General features: G+C 37.8%; 2 protein-coding genes across 4 annotated transcripts; both read right to left on the bottom strand.

Moving 5' to 3' along the window:
• Positions 1-372: 372 nt before the first annotated feature.
• LOC308704315 (uncharacterized protein) lies at positions 373-6,273 on the bottom strand. Of its 2 annotated transcripts, XR_014031787.1 has the most exons (11): positions 5,968-6,151; positions 5,788-5,858; positions 5,234-5,360; positions 4,982-5,142; positions 4,701-4,846; positions 4,444-4,600; positions 4,261-4,354; positions 4,084-4,150; positions 3,900-3,985; positions 2,464-3,807; positions 1,025-1,487 (listed from the first exon to the last, which is right to left on the bottom strand). XR_014031787.1 is itself a non-coding variant. In XM_081388519.1 (10 exons), exons 2-10 carry the CDS (start codon positions 5,846-5,848, stop codon positions 2,958-2,960), a joined length of 1,749 nt encoding a protein of 582 aa, XP_081244645.1. In that variant the 5' UTR covers positions 5,849-5,858; positions 5,968-6,273; the 3' UTR covers positions 373-2,957. The 2 variants fall into 2 exon arrangements, 1 of the variants encoding a protein (XP_081244645.1); XM_081388519.1 differs by having other exon boundaries at positions 373-3,807; positions 5,968-6,273.
• A 9,245-nt stretch (positions 6,274-15,518) lies between these two features.
• Positions 15,519-19,398, bottom strand: LOC308691271 (uncharacterized protein). 2 transcript variants are annotated; one of them, XM_081366323.1, is made up of 11 exons: positions 19,245-19,389; positions 19,075-19,154; positions 18,896-18,966; positions 18,401-18,527; positions 18,148-18,308; positions 17,867-18,012; positions 17,611-17,764; positions 17,428-17,521; positions 17,251-17,317; positions 17,065-17,150; positions 15,519-16,972 (listed from the first exon to the last, which is right to left on the bottom strand). In XM_081366323.1, the coding sequence occupies exons 3-11, from the start codon at positions 18,954-18,956 to the stop codon at positions 16,123-16,125; spliced, it is 1,746 nt and encodes a 581-aa protein (XP_081222449.1). In that variant the 5' UTR covers positions 18,957-18,966; positions 19,075-19,154; positions 19,245-19,389; the 3' UTR covers positions 15,519-16,122. The 2 variants fall into 2 exon arrangements, with proteins under 2 accessions (XP_081222449.1, XP_081222448.1); XM_081366322.1 differs by having other exon boundaries at positions 19,075-19,398.
• Positions 19,399-20,917: the final 1,519 nt, after the last annotated feature.

Raw genomic sequence — 20,917 nt, 5'->3', positions numbered from 1 at the left:
AATATATTAATTTTACGTGCCAAATGTGCACAACCGTATTTCATCTCAAGACGGTCCATACTTCTGGACCGTTAGCTCTTTATTGTTATACATAACCTAATTCTATTCATACGTTATGCCTACTGCTTTAAGAGAAAGGTGTCCCGTCCCATGTTTAGACAAGACATACTTCAGTGAAGCAGACTTTATTAGAATGTGTAAATGTCTACATGCACTTAGGTGTATGACGTGTTTTCTATGGAAAAAAATAATGTAGCTTCCTGGTTAACACAGGTAGCATAAAACAAAAGCCCCGACAAAACCTGTTCAAATTCCCCTGTATTATTACCCAGACTGTTTCATCATTCTGAGGTTTTACTTTAGAGAATAAGTATAAACATAACAGTGTATTTTATTGATAATGTTTTGAATGCTTTAGTTTACATGGTATCATGGTGTAGGCAGATTTATACACATATACACAATTATACACATTCTGTAAGAATGTCTGTTGTCATTTACGTCGTGTGTTATAAAATATGATGCACGTTAACGACCAGCAGATGACGCTGCAATTGTCCAAATGACTAATCTACATTTTTTTGCTTTTGTTTGACAAGAAAAGCTATATATTAATTTAACGTGCCTAAAGTGCACAATTGTATTTCATCTCAAGACAACTTTCAGTAGTTACATACTTCTGGACCTTTAGCTTTCATTTTGTTATACATCATACTTTATAACTGCTTTAAGAGAACAAAGGTTTGCCATGTTTAGACATCAGTGAAGTATGCCTAAACATAGGCTACTGCTTTACAAGAACCAATTAAGGTCAACCAAGGTGTCCCATGTTTATACATACTTCAGTGAAGCAGCCTTTATTAGAATGTGTAAATGTCTCGACATGCACTTAGGTGTATGACGTGTTTTCCCTGGAAAAATTTATGTAGCTTCCTGGTTAACACAGATAGCAGAAAACAAAAGCCCCGACAAAACCTGTTCAAATTCACAACTGACAGACTCAAGTATTTCACAGACTCTGTTTTACCATTCTGTGGTTTTACTTTAGAGAAGTATAAACATAGCAGTGTATTTACATTGCTCTTATTTAGCATTTTTAGAGTGCTTTTAGTTTGCATGGTAGAACACCATGGTGTAGGCAGATTACATAGACAACATACAAAAAATAATGAAAGGTTTTAGGCACGTATCTATCACTTGTTTGACAGCATAGTTAAACAGGTTGATAAGTCTTTATGAAATGTCCAAGCTAACCAAAAACATAACAGTGTCATCTAAATATATCAAACAGACTGAATCTTGTTGTTTGTAGAAAAAAAAAATGCACAAAATAAAAATACAAGTTATTTCACAGACTCAGATATCAAATATAGGCTTAGAAATGTCTTTAAAATTTGAAATGAGAAAATGTCAAATAATAGAAAACAAACATGTGAATTGACAAGAAATGTAATACGTTGCATATTCCTAGAGTATTTAAAGGGTAACTAAACCCTAAACCAACTTTTTTTAGTTAATGATTTGTAAGAATGGGGCTTTATTAGTGCTGTTCATTGATTCGAGTTACTTTTTTGGCATTTGGGTATGAAGTGTTTTAATTCTACAATATATGGTGTAAAAACGTCTGAGTGCTGCCCTCTTCAGGTTGAACGGTGGCTACTGCAGTTGAATTTTCCTATTGGATGTTTGCGGTACTACGTGATGTAAGCAGGTTCCAGCTCACCACGCCCTCCCTTGGTACGAGCTACCACGCATAGTATTGCATCAATTAGGATAGCTTCAAGTTAGCGTAGATATATCTGTATTTAGTACAGTGTTCAGGAGGGTACGTAGGTGTAGTGTTGCTGGTTGCAACAGCACTGTTGGACTGCATAGCTTTCAGACTTGGAAATTAGGCGCCAGTGGAGCTCAAGTGTGCAACCTGAATTTTACGCGGGATTGCTTCTCCAACGCAATAGAGGTGGAAATGGGCTTCTCCACACAGCTCGCGCTTAAAAGCGACACAGTGCCAAACGCTACTCCTCCTGCATGGACTCCACCACTGCAGCGGCGTCTTGATGTGAGTGATCATATATATAATCACAATTTATGGTTTGGCTAAAGTTAATCCTCTGGGGTCGACAAACGTGCCGGCGCATTTTGCTGGATTTTTTCCACATGGCGGCAAAATATGAATATGCCTACAGAGAGTGCGCTATTGACATCAACTCGATAAAACTCATCAGATGCATGTACTTTACGTCGTCTTACGACCCTGTGAGTCACTCTCCATTTTAGAGTCTGACAGCAGCTGTCAATTGATCCGTCACGGCGGGTCTCAAGTGCACGCCACCCCACTCAGCCCCGCCCTCAGTTCGTCCCCTCTATCTCTGCTGGCGTCTGCCCACTTTTCCAGCATTTTTCAAATATTGCCAGTGGATGGAGTCAGGCTCTGACCAGGGGTTTAGTTACCCTTTAAGGCACAGTGCTTCTTATTGTTTCTATGTCCAAAATTCTATGCAAATATTTAGCTATTAAACCTAAAGTTTCCTATTACTGGTGACACTTTCAGAGGAATGATTCATTGCAACTGTAGAGTTGAATAAGCAAATATCTATCATTTGGTTCAACTTTGTTTCAACAGCACAGAATGATAAGAACCGTCTTGGCCTTGTTATCTTGCTTTTAAAATTTGCATTTGCAAATGTGACTCAGTGTTGCATTTAACATTGCGTGTGTAATTGTGATCAATAATAAAGAAAAATGAACATCAAGAATAGAAATGCATAACCTCTTTGACCATTTAAGGCACTGTTCAAAGTCTTCATGTAAAAACAGTGAAACCTAAATGCAAGGTCTTGGCTTTGAGTCTACATAAACAATGAACATTTGCATAGATTGTATACTGGTCATATTTCTTTGTAACTTTGTATGTTACATCTAAAAATAATTCAGTGCTTCAGTTATGTACAGCACAGCTAAAAAGACTGATATGAAGTGTCTATTTCAATAGTGGGTGGAAAATGCAAAGAAGGTGGCCACAAACTTTGCTGCTCTGATGATGTGGGATCTTGGCCGGTGCTGTGGGGGAATTTCAGCGCTCCACATTCATTAAGCGCTTGTTCAGTTCTGATGCTCGTGCTCCACTGTCCTTCTGTGCTCTTTGTTAAGCCTTCAAAAGCCTGATACCCACCATCACTTGGTGTGACGCTGCCATCATGAACAAATAGAGAAGGATAAAGTGGATTTTTACTAGTGATGAGATTTTTCAAAATTAACTTTTCATCAGAATCAACATCATTTGAAAGGTTCAAACAAACATCCGCATCATTTTCCTGTTTCACAACACCGTTGAAGGGCTGATATCCGTCTTCCAAAGCATCATTAGTGGGAATTGTACACTGGCTCTTGCTGATATCAGCAATCATAGAGTTTTCAAAGCTAAAAATGTCCCTTTTGTCAGATTGACAGGAATGATCCCGGCACTTGTGACCCAGGAAGGAAGAATCATCATCATTGGCCGATCCCAAATACGACATGTTGCTGAAAACCGATGAGCCAGAGCAGTTGCCCGAATCTCGGTTTGCACGGTTGCGTTCTCTTGAGGAACTGGTATCATCACTCTTGACTTGCTGATTGATGGGTGTGTTGTTAAAGAGTTTGAAATCTTCCTCCAGGGCATGTTCGACACGTGATGAGATGTTGATCAGACTGCAATTCTCGTTGTCATTACCAGAATCAAAACCAGCCTGGCCATAATCGTCTGCCGCTGACTCAACACTGTGGGAACTATTCTCATTGTTTGTATCAAATGATAAAGCAGAGATCCTGTAGAGAGACAAACATGTTGAGGCATTATTAATCAGAATTAGAGCGATGCTAGTCTGTCATGTGTTTCTGAAGATTTTGGGAAAACTTACAAGTTCTTTTCCTCCTTAAAGTCCAGTTTTGGAATCTCTACATGGATTGAGGAGAAGTTCATAATGGAAGGAGGCAAAATATGACCCTATTAAACAAGAATGAAAAAAATAAAATAAAACAAGGGGTTGAGCATATAGAAAACTATAAATAGTTAACCAAACAAATTGCATATCTTTCTCCAACCTTCTCTTCTCCAAGACTGGCATTTATTTTTGGCTTGGAGATCTTGTCCCACCAATTCATCTTCATCCTGTAACGAGGAAGTAAAGTGTGTCAGAACTAAATTTGTCAAGGATGCACAAAGGAATAGCAAAAATGCAAAATGTAGAATGATGGCGAGACACAAAACGGAGATCTCACCTCAAAACACAGATGAAGATAGTACAAATGATGATGATTAAAACAACACACAGAGGCGGAACCATCGTTCTGAGTAATTCATTTGGAGATGAGGCTGTGGAGCACATATAGATTGATCAGGATTATTAAAGAGCATTAAAACACATGCAGTAATAACTCTGAGAACAAAACACATTGACTTACAGCTGGTGAACTCAACCGGTGCGCTCTGGTCACTCAATATCTTGCGTTCATTATAGTCTGTGCTCATTCTTGCTGTCAGAATGTAGTTGGTGTTTGGCTGGAGATTTATGCCCACAATCTCAAAGAATCCCAGGGAGTTTGACACATTCTTGGACATCTGTATGGACAAAGTGTTTATTTTATTTTATTTCTTTATGATACATCTATATGTGAATATGCATGAATTAATTTAATATCATCTATATCATCTTCCTTACGGTTTCATCTCCTCCTTCAGTCCTATAGGTCAGATGTATTTCCAAACTTTCTGCAAAATATCTTTTCCCATACTTGTCATCCCAAGTTACATAAAAATTTCCATTTTCAGTCTTCCGCACTGATAAGACTGGAGTTTTTGGTTTGACTGCAGGAAATGAAAATCACATATTTGTAAATGTGTCAGATAAGGCCAGATAACACCTTTTTCTTTTTAATTTCAGAATATTTAAAAGTAATGGAAAAAGCCTAACAAGAACATATAGACAACAAATATACTCACTGAAGTCCATTGTCACAAATGTTTTGCTTAATAAAACATTTGGTCCGTTCAGAAGTGTAGTAGAGATATTCTCTGTTAAAACAAACCCTTGGACTTCAATTTTGCATTCACAGTTGGCACTGAGATGACTTCTCTCAAAGATGCATGTATATTTTTCTAACCTGTAATATAAGAGTTAATAGTGTCAGTTGATTGCTAAATGAACAGTAATAATTTTAGTTATAGTTACAGAGGAATTGAACAAATACATACGTATCTACTACAGTCTGTGTGATGTTGAGTTTGTATCCAGAGCAACTTATGAGTCCGTCAAACCAGAAACTGCACTTCATTTCTGTCTCATAGTCATTGAAACACTTCAAGTCCTTCTCTGTGGGTTCTACAGAGATTTTAGAGATGGGAAATAAAATAAGTCACTATCACAAATTACTAAGATAGAGGTTGTTTTGTTAAAGTAAAAGTTCTTTCGACAGTAAAACACTGCATAAAAAAACATAAAAGTGGTGTCATCTGAATCAGCATGTTCTTGTTTAATTTTTTATAAAACATCCACATCAGCTTGTCATCAACATGTTTTTTTTTTTTTTAAATGAATCAACGATTATATACTGAGCAGAAGGGAAAGACACTAACTTAAAAAAGTGTATAGAGCTAAACATTTGGAAACGATTGTGACACACACACACACACACACACACACACACACACACAGAAGAGCAGAGTAGATACACATGGGGATATTATATATTAATGTAACAAAGTCACAAATAGAGCAAGAGCATATTCTTAGCGAAAGAAACATTTACCGTAACAAAGTGTTTGGCAGAAGAGTGTGAGGATGATCTGACAAAGAAGTGTGGAAAACATCCTGTACTTCCTATAAGCAGAAATATAATGTCATACATCTTTAAACAATTACATATAGCATATGTAACAATATAAAATGTTAAAATATGATATCCACACAAAATATAGTTTTCTCATACCTTTTGACTGTAACTGTATGACAGTTCGTTGTTGCGACCGCAGAGTAAAAAGAAAAGAAAAAGAATTTACTGACCACTCTGTAGACAAATTAAACGTTTGTCAGTCACAGACGCATGAAAACACACGACGACCAGTTGAAACCGTATAAATGATGGTCTACCAAAAGCTTCCCTCTTCGCCCACGCAACATGGAAGTGGAATATGCCAAAAAGGGCGTTTCGAACTTTCCTGGAACACACGCAGCAGTTCTGCTGTTCCACTGACCCCAGCCCTGCGCGCGATCGAGCTGTTCCCGAATCCCGACTGAGAGACGCGCGCTCACACTGATCTCTAGTCTGCTCAAGCACGCGGATAGGCACACCAGAATTACACGGAAAACAAACAGAACGCCCATTAGATATAAACAAGATTGGTCTTCGTTGTAACGTGTTATTTTTTGGGTAAGGTTAGGCAAACACAAAGGAAATTATTATGCAAGGTTCACAAAAAAGGAAGCACAAAATGAGACTGCATTTCAGAGACACATGCAATTATTTTCAGTTCCTGTATCGTATATATATATATATATATATATATATATATATATATATATATATATATATATATGAAGAGTTCAGATGCAAAAGCCTCTAAGTGCCATCTGAAATCTTCTTCTAGAATGACCATTTTTATAAAGCTTGTATATTTAAGTTCAATAATTTCACTTAAATGGCAATGCAAATTACCTATTAATTGTCATTTAAGTGAAATTACTTAACTTAAATATACAAGCTTTATAAAAATGGTCATTCTAGAAGAAAATTTCAGATGGCACTTAGAGGCTTTTGCATCTGAACTCTTCATATATATATCATTTATTTGTTTACCTCTCTGCAACAGTTTCTGGGGCCTGTTTCAGAAAGGAGGTTAAGTGAAAACTCTGAGTATGTTAACCCTGAAATGAAGGAAACTCTGGGTTTTCTGTTTCAGAATGGGAGGTAGCCTATGTCAATCCTGAGAAAGCAGAGTAAGTCAAGCCCGTTTCTGAAAGAGAGGTAACTTATACTCAGAGTCAGTTACCATGGTAACTTACTCTGTGAACCTAACCTGGTCGGGAGCAGTTTTTCTTTGGTAAACCCAGAGTTTCTTTTCGGTCTCCTCCCCTTTTTTAAAGAGGAAGCGGTGTTTAAACACCTCATTCATTATTTCAGTAAATTTATTGATTGCTGTTTTTACTGCTGGTTTTTTTTTTCTATTTTTTTTTATAAGATGAAGTCTATATAACTCATTAACTGCCAACTGAAAATACAGTAGTAGATTAGAGTTACATAATATAGTTCTAAACAAATTCTACAGAATTAAACTGGCATTTACAGAAAATCACTGAACTGTGTTCATCTGTGCAACAGAATTTGATGGACCGTCCTCTTGCTGTTCTTCCACACTCTGGGGGCGCGGGGAGAGATAAGAATACCCGTTTATACTTAGATTTAACCTTAGATTCCATAGGCTACTCCACATAAAAATGTGAAGAAATGTGAATGTGTAGATTGTTTGATGTGTAGACACATAATATTAACATTACCTCTGTAGGCCTCTCTGTGGCAGCAGAAACTCTTTATCCCCATCGTCCTGTGAAGATGAGCATTTGGTTGAGTAAACTTTATAACACTATTTGTCATAATTTTTGGTGTATTGAGTAGGCTACTTACAACTGTCTGAGCCTACACCCATAATATGCGTTACCTGATTGAATTATGTTTTTATATTTAATTTTCAGCTGCTGCCATGTTCTTTTAATACCAGAGAGATGTTCTTTTTAAGACCCCTCAATCTTACTGGCAATAGTGACGCCATGTGGTTGCAAACGGCATGACATTATTTTGCTTTCAGATACAAAGGCCATACTATGTGTGAATAATCATTGACAGATCTGGCATGAGTTTAACAATACAACATGGCCTGCAGGCAATATCCCAGCAAACACAAAACTTTTTTAAAACGTATAGTTGTGTTTGCTTTGAATGCCTTACATATGGTTTTGATATAATCACATAAAAATAAAAAATAAAAGAAAAAAACAGGCCTACCAAGTACCAACCAGGTAGCCTCCCAGACAGCAACAGTGTCCGGCCCACTTCTGCTACGCATGGAATCCACGTGTACCAGATTTGGCCCGGATCTGGGCGGACATATGTTGCTGTCTGGGCTACTTTATAATGTCATAACCGTATGATGACAAAACACATTTGTGCTTTGGCTTTTATCTGTTTCTGTTTTAGATCATCCCGTCGCTCTTATTCCATTTGTTCAAGGAGTTTATGCCACCTTTATAATTAGTAGGCTAAACTTTGTGTTTGTAGATTTGTTTGCATGGTGTTGCAAACAAATGTTGTTTTGTAGATTGAAAATGTAGATTTGTTTGTGTTGTTTGCAACTTTACATAGTAAATGTGCCATCTTTTGTTCAAAACGAGTCAAATGCATTCCATATTGAAACATCTTCGTTCGTAGATTGCAGTATTTTTGTACATTCGTGCTGGGGAAGAAATGCAAATTAATGTATATTAACACAAATCCTTGCTCACACTAACACCAAATAATTGGTCGAAAGATTGTTGTTATGTATAGCTGGACATCTATAAACGTTAACATATGATATGCTATGAGAACAGAATAATGGTGAGACCAAGCGTGCCGCACAAGCCCTGAAAAGTGAAGCCAAAACGTCTCGATCGCCCCCCGGTGACTCGTCCTAGTATAGGTCATAAGCCCCACCTCCCTGTGTTAGTCAACGGGACGTGAGACTCTCACGTCCCGTTGACTAACACAGGGAGGGGTGAGACCAACTAAACAATTAAATTACACTTCAAATCAGGGGCGTAGCCAGAATTTTATTTTTGGGGGGGCCCAACTTAAAATGAGGGGGCAACTAATATACAGTATATATATACAGTATAGCCTATATATATAGCCTAGGCTATAGCAGCCTACGACATAGCTCGGCGATTATTATCTTTTACATGAAGTAGGCCTACAAGGGCGATTATAAAAAGTGTCAATGATGTCATCTTACTCCGCAAATAAGAGTTTGGTTCCAAAACGCGATAAACGTTAAATATGTAGGCTATATATTTTTTTTTAGTTCCCCCAAAAATCTGTATTGTAGGCTATCTGGTCGGTGTTGAAATGTCCATTTTTAATTTTACATAAAATGCTATCCGCGCAGTCAGCGCACCATTCCACGCTTTCTAAACCGCAACGGCGGCGCTTTGAACAAACCCGGCATCCCAGTTTTCCTTCTACTTTGTGATCAGCGGCGGTTTCTTCATTAGGGCGATCGGGCGACGCACCACCAAAGTGTGAAAGGGACTTTTTCAATCACAATCTCATTCAACCACAGAGTTACGCTAGCAGTCACTCACTGTTGTTCTGCCTCTGGATATAGTCCAATCAGCGCCAAGTCACGTTCTGTGGAGTACCGCCTCTTTTTGGGCGATTTCACTCTGGCTGAGAATCGCCCAGAGTCTTCCCATAGACTTACATTCAAAGATTTTTTTTTTCGAACTGCAGGCACTGCAATGCATTCTCTATGGGTTCCGGGAGGGCTCGCACTAACGTGCTTTCGTCATCATACGTAAACTTCACTTGTGCAGCGATTGGTGGAAACAAATATACCTCTAATAATATTTAGCCATAAGCTGAAGTGACATCCAATAATTTCCTCAGTGCATAACTTACATTTCACGGACATATTCTCCATCTGTAAATGTTAGAAAGTCAATATTTCCAGTTTGTTGTCATGAGTGGGCGAGCTTTCTGCAGCCTACTTCCGTGAACGAGCGCCGCCGCGTGCATGCGCGCCGAACAGACGGAGTGCAATAGAATAGGAGCGCAATTATTCGGACTAAAATATACATTAGCACTAAATTATAAATATATTTAGCTAAAATATTTGTTGTTGAATATTTGTTGTTGTTTGTGAACATAAATGTGCTAGAGAATTTCAAACCTACATGTGTATTTTTATGATATTAGCTTTGTTTTTACTTTCTTTTATTTTAAGTTTAGTAAATGTAACTACTTCTTTAAAAAGCATTATTTTATTTTTAGATTGTAATGTTGCAATGTTAGAATGTAATGTGATTTGACCCCTTTTTTTGGATAGACTGCAGATAGACAGCAAGGTTACACTATGTTTGTTTTTATAACCTTCAATATGAACATTGTTTGTAGGACAATATTGATCAGGATATTAAATTTTTTTTTTAAATTAAATACAGGTTTTTTTTTTTTCAAATAGAAAAATAATAATTAAATACTCAGATTATACCATACATCACCATTTAGCCCAAAAATTCAGATTTATTTGGCAATTGGCTATTTCCCAACCCTACAAGCTGAAGTTTTAGCTAAACTTTAGGCTAATGATAGCTACATTATTATCACTGTTAAATTGTTATTTAACAATTAGCCTACATTCAGTCCTGGATTAATAATTCAGTTTGTTGCGCCCCCCCAAATTTTTTTAGCACCAGCCGCCACTGTTTGTGATCCACAAAAAAATAAAAAATAAATAATAATAATCATTTTGACGGCATTGGTGACCCTGTGGTGGGGAAGAAACGTAAGCCATTGAAATCTAATCATTTAGGCTACTTGAGGAGATTAAGAAGATGACTGAGGGAGGAGGAAAAATCTCGACTGTTGCTTTTTCTCACACGACAGCATCAAACTTCTGTCACGCTGACACTTTAACCCCAGGGGATCTTTTGAAAAACTTTCAATTGTTTTACTCAAAGTCAACAAAAACCGAGCAGGACCAAGCCATTTTACAGCTGATCGCCGTAAAAAAAAGTTCAGGAGGTATTTCTTAGCGATGGTGATTTTAATGTCGGCTATTTTTAGTCCAGTGCCTGTAAGTTATATAAGATTAGTATTGACCAAGTTCAGAGGCTGTCATATGTGGATCAACTTACTTTGTTGTGTATTTCAACAGTTAAAATATGAAAAATAACTTTTATATTGATTCAATGGATTAATTGCATTTTGGGGAAAAAGTGTCATGAATTTATTGCATTTTGGGGGGAAACTAATCCTTTTTTATAATAAATATTTGAAAATCAAAATATGGATTTGAAATTGTTATGTTATTATAACCTAAATATGCTATGTGAAAGTTTGAAACAAAAAATAGTGGTTTTAATCTTTCCACTCTCTTGGTAAAGAAAACACATTATTACTCAAAATTAATCATAATGAATTTATCGCGTTTTGAAACCAAACTCTTCATATACAACAGATATAGGCTATACAGGAAATGTGGTCATTCACTGGTTGTGAAGGCGGTTCATCAATTGCAAACAAGTCATTGCGCATTGTGCCGATCTGAGTCGAAGTCTCACCGCTATTCCTGTGCATCCTGTGATGAAATATACGTTTCTGTCTACTAGCCGCTTCACTCGCTGTCGTCTTGTAGTAAGCTGAAGCAAACTCAGATGTAGATAGCTTTTCTCCTTCTCGCTCATCTTTCCGTGCGTAATATTGTACTTTGCACAACGCTGCCATTCACCGCATGAACTCTCACGCGAAGATGACAGCGTAGGTAATGCACAAGTCAAATCAAGTTTGAAAACAGCCGCATTTTACCGCGCAGTATTTTGACCGGTCAATCTATCAGTTAGACTAACACATCAATAATTTCTTATTTTTATTATTTTATTTTAAGCCATCAGAAATCTGAGGGGGCCGGACATATAAATGAGGGGGCCTAGGCCCACCCAGGCCCCCTCGTGGCTACGCCACTGCTTCAAATATCTATTTTCCAAATGTGGTTTCTTTCATTTGATGTAAGTTCAAGTGTCTGTTTCAAAAATAAGTTGTTTTTTAGTTAGTTACGTGATGCTATAAAAACGGTGGTGTAACCATATATCATATAAAGGCTAGATGTCTCGTCCGCGCTGCTGGCCAATGGAGGTCGACGTCCGCACACGGCGGCCATCTTACGACAGGGTGCTCGCTCACTCGTAACATGGTGCATGTACTTTTAAATAACCATAACTTGCTCAATTTTCTACCGATTTGGTTTGGTTTGTTATAAACATCAGAGATGTAGCTATGAAACTGCATACATATGAAAAATTATACAAATGGACTTCCATATGAAAGAATTATAGCCATGGTAATGACGTTTGTAAGAAACCAAACCGTTTGTAAATCCGTCAAGATTTCACCGAGATAAGAGGATTTGTGTGCATGCTGATCACTCACCTTAATTCACAGAGCCCTGTAGTAAGATGGCCACCGGTGATGCCGGAAGTGACTCCGCCTTAAGACATCTAGCCTTTATATGATATCTATGGGTGTAACGTCATGATTGACAGCTGTGATTGACAGGTTTCCTGAGCAAAGTAGTCATTGAAGCACCAACAGACATTTTTTTCGGGATCTTCGGAGGACTGAGGAGATTATATTTACTTTATTTTAACATTTGAGAAATATTTTGACGCAGTGGCGAACACAGCAGAAATGCTATAAAAACAAAAACACGGTTTTTTTTATTTATTATTGTTAATTATTATTCGCGAATTTCATTTATTCTTGTTGTTGTTAATTTCCATATCATGTCAATTAGAGGCTATGTGGTAGTCCTATGCACACAGTTTACTCAGTCACACACACGAAGACGATACTAAAAGGCAGAAAGGGGTGGGGTAAAGTTATGCCCTCTCTCTACTCCTCCAGCTCAGTCACACACAGCGGAGGGCTGTCGTGGAGGCTAAACGCAAATAAATGCCGTTTACCCATCTCTGACATGTTAGAAATAGTTTATCCACCTCTCAACAGTTTATGCACTTCCAGAAAACCATTAAGTAGGCCTACCACTGGTTATAAACATTAGACAACACCAGCTTCCACCATCATCAAAAACACCCCTGGACAACACCGCTGACATCACTGGGCAGCAAGTAGCCTATTGGACAAGCCATGCACCAGGCAGAAATGACATAAGCCCATATATCTTACAGGCAGCCAAGTATAAAACACAAATGCAGATAGACCCAGCAAACATTCATCAACAATTCACCTGCTTAGTAGGCCTTATCATGAAAGCCAGGGCTGGCTTCAACAAGTGAAATGAACAAACAACTTAACCTCAGAAGAGTTGCAGGCGACGAGTGTTGCTGCTGAACCGTCTAAGGCCATGTCCACAATAATACGTGTTCGTTTGAAAACTTATATTTTTCTCTCCGTTTTGGCCTTCCGTCCACACTGGGACGGCGTTTTTATTAATGAAAACGAAGCTTTTTGAAAACGCACTCCAAAGTGGATACATTTCAAAACACCGCTTTCACGTTCTAGTGTGGACTGTGAAACCGGTGGTATTTAAATCCGATGACGTGAATTTAGTCATGTGACGCATATTGTACCAATAGATATTTGTATTTATACCAGTATTGTGCCTGTTATGTGCTGTTCACTTTCACACTGTTGCTAAAAGTATTCGACATTGCACACACTTCATATCACAGTCCTGCAAAGATGACAGGATTTACTCACATTTGCTGTCCTGCGGCAATACATGAGAGCAGTTTTAGCGTTTTAGACCAAACTTATGGTGACTGCGTGTGACCTGGACCGCATCAGTGAATGGTGAGATATTTGACTAAATTATTTAGATTTATTTATTTAAATTTTTTATTAAATAAACTACTTCATTATTTATTTTTCCATCTGAATCATATCAGTGATCTTTTGTGGGGTTTTAACGCATGCGCAGTAAAGGTGAATTTAGCGTTTTTCAAAAGTTTCTCATCCACACTGAAACATCCGAAGACGCCTGAAAACGCTAGTGTGGACGGAGAGCGTTTATAAACGAAAACGCCGTTTTCAAATGTATCCGGATTAATGTAGACGTAGCCTAAGTACTGTGTCCTTCCATTCGCTTGTGCATTTGCGTGTCAAGTCTTTCTCGAATGCAAGCTGAACCAACCTGGCCTTTCTCTCGTGTAGCATTGTGCGTCTGTGTTCCGAAAAAACATTTTTCAGAGTGGAGAATGAATTCTCACACATTGCTGTGGATGCGCCAAATGTTAATGCATGTTTGAAAGCAGTCAGCATGGGCATGGCAATCAGATGGTTGAGGTACGTTGAGATTATGTGCTGTATGGTCCAGTCTCCCTGCATTGCTTGCTTTTGTGACATTAAAAACTCTTTAGCAACTTCAAACTCAGCATCAATCATAATCGATTCTGACAGGTCGAGAATATGCTTCACAGCTTTCACATCAAGGAAGTTATCGGCCTCTGGATTTAGTGCTGCAAGTGCACTTGCCAGTTGTGAGTTGCGCTCGCTGAATCTACGCTCCAGTTCCCCAACCACCGAATCAATAGTGTTGTAGTACAATCTCCGAAGTTCAAGTCATCATCACCTCTGTGTCCTCCTGTAGGCCCTGTAACGAGGTAACCATCCATCCGTGTGCTCTCTATGCGTCTCCGTTTGGCCCCGGGTCTCAGTGACTTGCTGGTGGACGTGGCAGTATCCAGCATCTGCTTAAACTCTTCATCACAATGAAATTTTTTAACACGGCCCTCAAATGCCCCACCACAGCCCCGACAGTGATGAAGTACCATCTGAGTCAAATATATCTTAAAATGACTGCCTGTGTCCCATTACCGTGGGAACATCATCATATTTGAACTATTGTTTAGTTGAACTTAAGTATTGTCTTGGTTATACATAAGGGTTCTCCAACAGTCATTTTTAAGAGAACAAAGGTTTCCCATGTTTAGACATACCTCAGTGAACCTGCTTTATAAGAACCAAGTTGTCCCATGTTTAGACATACTTCAGTGAAAGCAGTCTTTATTAGAATGTGTAAATGTCTAGACATGCACTTAAGTGTATGACGTGTTTTCCCTGGAAAAATTTATGTAGCTTCCTGGTTAACACAGATAGCATAAAACAAAAGTGACACAACTGACAGACTCAAGTATTTCACAGAATCTGTTTTACCATTCTGTGGTTTTACTTTAGAGAAGTATAAACATAGCAGTGTATTTACATTGCTCTTATTTAGCATTTCACTAGTTCACACTTACAAATAAGTCAGATAGAATAAATGCGTATTTGGCGTGCTGTCCGAGGAGAGGGCTCAGGGCTCGGTATTCGGCCCGAACCCAGAGTACTCACCCCGTATTCCAGGCTATAAAAGATTGAGCCAAGAGTGAGGAGTCGGGGTGGTGGAGGGATGCTGGAAAACTGTCAAGGAATATTAGGTGAGTTGACAGAGTGGATATATATATACTTCTTGTCATGCTGATTAGGGTAGACATAATTGTTTGATGACGAGTAGATTGGATTGATTATTTGAACGTGCTCCTCCCGAACTTTGTTTATAAAACATCATTTTTAGACACCATGGTGTAGGCAGATTATATAGACAACATACAAAAAATAATGAAAAGTTTTTGGCACGTATCTATCATTTGTTTGACAGCATAGTTAAACAGGCTGATAAGTCTTTATGAAATGTCCAAGCTAACCAAAAACATAACAGTGTCATCTGAATATATCACACAGACTGAATCTTGTTATTTGTAGAAAAAAAACAATGCACAAAATAAAAATACAAGTTATTTCACAGACTCAGATATCAAATATAGGCTTAGAAATGTCTTTAAAATTCCTAGAGTATTTAAGGCACAGTGCTTCTTATTGTTTCTATGTCCAACATTCTATGCAAATATTTAGTTATTAAACCTAAACTTTCCTATTACTGGTCACAGTTTCAGAGGAATGAATCATTGCAAGATGAATAAGCAAATATCTGTCATTTGTTTCAACAGCACAGAATGATAAGAACCGTCTTGGCCTTGTTATCATGCTTTTAAAATTTGCATTTGCAAATGTGACTCAGTGTCACATTTAACATAGTGTGTGTAATTGTGACCAATAATAAAGCAAAATGAACATCAAAAATAGAAATGCATAACCTCTTTGACCATTTAAGGCACAAGTCTTCATGTAAAAACAGTGAAACCTAAATGCAAGGTCTTGGCTTTGAGTCTACATAAACAATGAACATTTGCATAGATTGTATACTGGTCATATTTCTTTGTAACTTTGTATGTTACATCTAAAAATAATTCAGTGCTTCAGTTATGTACAGCACAGCTAAAAAGACTGATATGAAGTGTCTATTTCAATAATGGGTGGAAAATGCAAAGAAGGTGGCCACAAACTTTGCTGCTCTGATGATGTAGGATCTTGGCCGGTGCTGTGGGGGAATTTCAGCGCTCCACATTCATTAAGCGCTTGTTCAGTTCTGATGCTCGTGCTCCACTGTCCTTCTGTGCTCTTTGTTAAGCCTTCAAAAGCCTGATACCCACCATCACTTGGTGTGACGCTGCCATCATGAACAAATAGAGAAGGATATAGTGGATTTTTACTAGTGATGAGATTTTTCAAAATTAACTTTTCATCAGAATCAACATCATTTGAAAGGTTCAAACAAACATCCGCATCATTTCCCTGTTTCACAACACCGTTGAAGGGCTGATATCCGTCTTCCAAAGCATCATTAGTGGGAACGTTACACTGGCTCTTGCTGATATCAGCAATCATAGAGTTTTCAAAGCTAAAAATGTCCCTTTTGTCAGATTGACAGGAATGATCCCAGCACTTGTGACCCAGGAAGGAAGAATCATCATCATTGGCCGATCCCAAATACGACATGTTGCTGAAAACCAATGAGCCAGAGCAGTTGCCCGAATCTCGGTTTGCACGGTTGCGTTCTCTTGAGGAACTGGTATCATCACTCTTGACTTGCTGATTGATGGGTGTGTTGTTAAAGAGTTTGAAATCTTCCTCCAGGGCATGTTCGACACGTGATGAGATGTTGATCAGACTGCAATTCTCGTTGTCATTACCAGAATCAAAACCAGCCTGGCCATAACCGTCTGCCGCTGACTCAACACTGTGGGAACTATTCTCATTGTTTGTATCAAATGATAAAGCGCAGATCCTGTAGAGAGACAAACATGTTGAGGCATTATTAATCAGAATTAGAGCGATGCTAGTCTGTCATGTGTTTCTGAAGATTTTGGGAAAACTTACAAGTTCTTTTCCTCCTTAAAGTCCAGTTTTGGAATCTCTACATGGATTGAGGAGAAGTTCATAATGGAAGGAGGCAAAATATGACCCTATTAAACAAGAATGAAAAAAAAATAAAATAAAACAAGGGGTTGAGCACATAGAAAACTATAAATAGTTAACCAAACAAATTGCATATCTTTCTCCAACCTTCTCTTCTCCAAGATTGGCATTTATTTTTGGCTTGGAGATCTTGTCCCACCAATTCATCTTCATTCTGTAACGAGGAAGTAAAGTGTGTCAGAACTAAATTTGTCAAGGATGCACAAAGGAATAGCAAAAATGCAAAATGTAGAATGATGGCGAGACACAAAACAGAGATTTCACCTCAAAACACAGATGAAGATAGTACAAATGATGATGATTAAAACAACACATAGAGGCGGAACCATCGTTCTGAGTAATTCATTTGGAGATGAGGCTGTGGAGCACATATAGATTGATCAGGATTATTAAAGAGCATTAAAACACACGCAGTAATAACTCTGAGAACAAAACACATTGACTTACAGCTGGTGAACTCAACCGGTGCGCTCTGGTCACTCAATATCTTGCGTTCATTATAGTTTGTGCTCATTCTTGCTGTCAGAATGTAGTTGGTGTTTGGCTGGAGATTTATGCCCACAATCCCAAAGAATCCCCGGGAGTTTGACACATTGGAAATCTGTATGGACAAAGTGTTTATTTTAATTTATTTCTTTATGATACATCTATATGTGAATATGCATGAATTAATTTAATATCATCTATATATCATCTTCCTTACAGTTTCAACTCCTCCTTCAGTCCTATAGGTCAGATGTATTTCCAAACTTTCTGCAAAACTTCCATTCCCATACTTGTCATCCCAAGTTACATAAAAATTTCCATTTTCAGTCTTCCGCACTGATAAGACTGGAGTTTTTGGTTTGACTGCAGAAAATGGAAATCACATATTTGTAAATGTGTCAGATAAGGCCAGATAACACCTTTTTCTTTTTAATTTCAGAATATTTAAAAGTAATGGAAAAAGCCTAACAAGAACATATAGACAACAAATATACTCACTGAAGTCCATTGTCACAAATGTTTTGCTTAATAAAACATTTGGTCCGTTCAGAAGTGTAGTAAAGATATTCTCTTTTGAAACAAACCCTTGGACTTCAATTTTGCATTCACAGTTGGCACTGAGATGATTTCTCTCAAAGATGCATGTATATTTTTTTAACCTGTAATATAAGAGTTAATAGTGTCAGTTGATTGCTAAATGAACAGTAAATAATTTTAGTTATAGTTACAGAGGAATTGAACAAATACATACGTATCTACTACAGTCTGTGCGATGTTGAGTTTGTATCCAGAGCAACTTATGAGTCCGTCAAACCAGAAACTGCACTTCATTTCTGTCTCATAGTCATTGAAACACTTCAAGTCCTTCTCTGTGGGTTCTACAGAGATTTTAGAGATGGGAAATAAAATAAGTCACTATCACAAATGACCAAGGTAGAAGTAAAACACTGCAAAAAAACATAAAAGTGGTGTCATCTGAATCAGCATTTTTCTTCCACATCCACATCAGCTTGTCATTAACATGTTTTAAATAAATTAATGAATCAACGATTAAATACTGAGCAGAAGGGAAAGACACTAACTTAAAAAAGTGTATAGAGCTAAACATTTGTAAACGATTGTGACACACACACACACACACACACACACAAGAAGAGCAGAGCAGATACACATGGGGATATTATATATTAATGTAACAAAGTCACAAATAGAGCAAGAGCATATTCTTAGCGAAAGAAACATTTACCGTAACAAAGTGTTTGGCAGAAGAGTGTGAGGATGATCTGACAAAGAAATGTGGAAAACATCCTGTACTTCCTATTAGCAGAAATATAATGTCATACATTTTAAACAATTACATATAGCATATGTAACAAGATAAAATGTTAAACTATGATATCCACACAAAATATAGTTTTCTCATACCTTTTGACTGTAACTGTATATGACAGTTCGTTGTTGCGACCGCAGAGTAAAAAGAAAAGAAAAAGAATTTACTGACCACTCTGTAGACAAATTAAACGTTTGTCAGTCACAGACGCATGAAAACACACGACGAGCAGTTTAAACCGTATAAATGATGGTTTACTATAAACTCCCCTCTTCGAAAAAGCAACATTGAAGTGGAACTTCCCAAAAAGGGCGTTTCGAACTTTCCTGGAACACACGCAACAGTTCTGCTGTTCCACTGACCCCAGCTCTGCGCGCGATCGAGCTGTTCCCGAATCCCGACTGAGAGACGCGCGTGGCGTCAGTGAAAAAGTGAGTGGGCCTATAGTTTTTCTTAGGGGGGAGGGGCAAAGGGGGTGTGTTCAACCAACAGAGCTCAATAAAGGCTGGACAAACCAGCATAGACAATAACCTGTCTATTTTATTCAGGCTGGTCAGCAGCAGGGGCGGCGTTTGCGTAGCAGTCAGAGTCATAAAACATCAGCTAATGATGATGCTCGTTTAAGATTTTAGGAGGGATTTAAAGGAATAGTTCACTTTAAAATGAAAATACTGTCATCATGTACTCACCCTCATGTTGTTTCAAACCTGTATGAATGTCTTTCTTCTGCTGAACACAAAGGAAGATATTTAGAAGAATGTCAGTAACCAGACATTTTCTGGTCTCATTGACTTCCATAGTAGGAAAAAAATATACTATGGAAGTCAATGGGACCCAGAAACTGTCTGGTTACTGATATTCTTTTAAATATCTTCCTTTGTGTTCAGCAGAAGAAAGACATTCATACAGGTTTGAAACAACTTGACGGTGAGTAAATGATGACAGAATTTTCATTTTAAAGTGAACTATTCCTTTAACCCCCCTATTTACACCCAGACCCCCTAAAAATGTGCTTTTAACTGTACACTAATTCGTGATCGCCTCATATGTCATTAAAAGTCATATGAACCCGGCTCCTACCAGTAGCCTATTATCTCCGCAGCGTCAGCAGAGGACAACGTGTGTGCATTTATTGATAGATCGTTATGATATCCTATGCATCTGTGTAGTTCTTTGTTTGTCATAAATGCAGTTTACATAATATGATGCTGTAGCAATTCAACACAGTTTCCCACTGTAAAATCTGGGCTTATTTATTTATTTATGAAATTTCTTTCATCCAAATGCATGAGACTTTGTGACTTTTCCTTCTCTTGCTATACGTAATACTTCAGTGCAATAAAATTGCTTAAACAATTATTATAATATTAATTTGATAATAAATCCAAAGGCAAAACATGCGATGAGCATTCACGATGAGCACTGCTCTCATATGATCTTAAAGCCGACTTGATTGGATCCCACATCAGAAAAAAAACGTCTATTTATTATTTTAACAACGTCGAAAACACAATGTCCGATTGTTAATGAACACATACATGGGTACTATACGGTTATCCGGACCACACCTGACCACATCCGCCCTTGGTTGGTCGTAACCCCAGTGACGGGTAGGTTTAGGGGCGGGGTTGGGGTAGGTCATCACATGTGGTCCGGATAACCGTATAGTACCCATACATTGTATACATTATTGTAAAAGTATCATTATAAAAATAATTGTGTGGAGTGAGTGTGCGCAGCCACAGTTTATTGAATCACTAATCGCGCGTCCTTTTGACTAGCTGTCAGATAGAGTAAAAATGAAAAGAAACAGGCCTATTCAATCTTCCCTGGATGTATTTTTAACGAAGACATTAAATAATAGCAATCAGGAGAATGGAAGCTGAATAAATAAATAAATAAATAAATAAATAAATAAATAAATAAATAGGACTGTGC

Source organism: Scardinius erythrophthalmus (assembly GCF_964197995.2).
Source record: "Scardinius erythrophthalmus genome assembly, chromosome: 1".
Lineage (NCBI taxonomy): Eukaryota > Metazoa > Chordata > Actinopteri > Cypriniformes > Leuciscidae > Scardinius > Scardinius erythrophthalmus.
The sequence above is the reverse complement of the archived record's forward strand: the minus strand, read 5'-3'. Positions and strand labels throughout refer to the sequence as shown.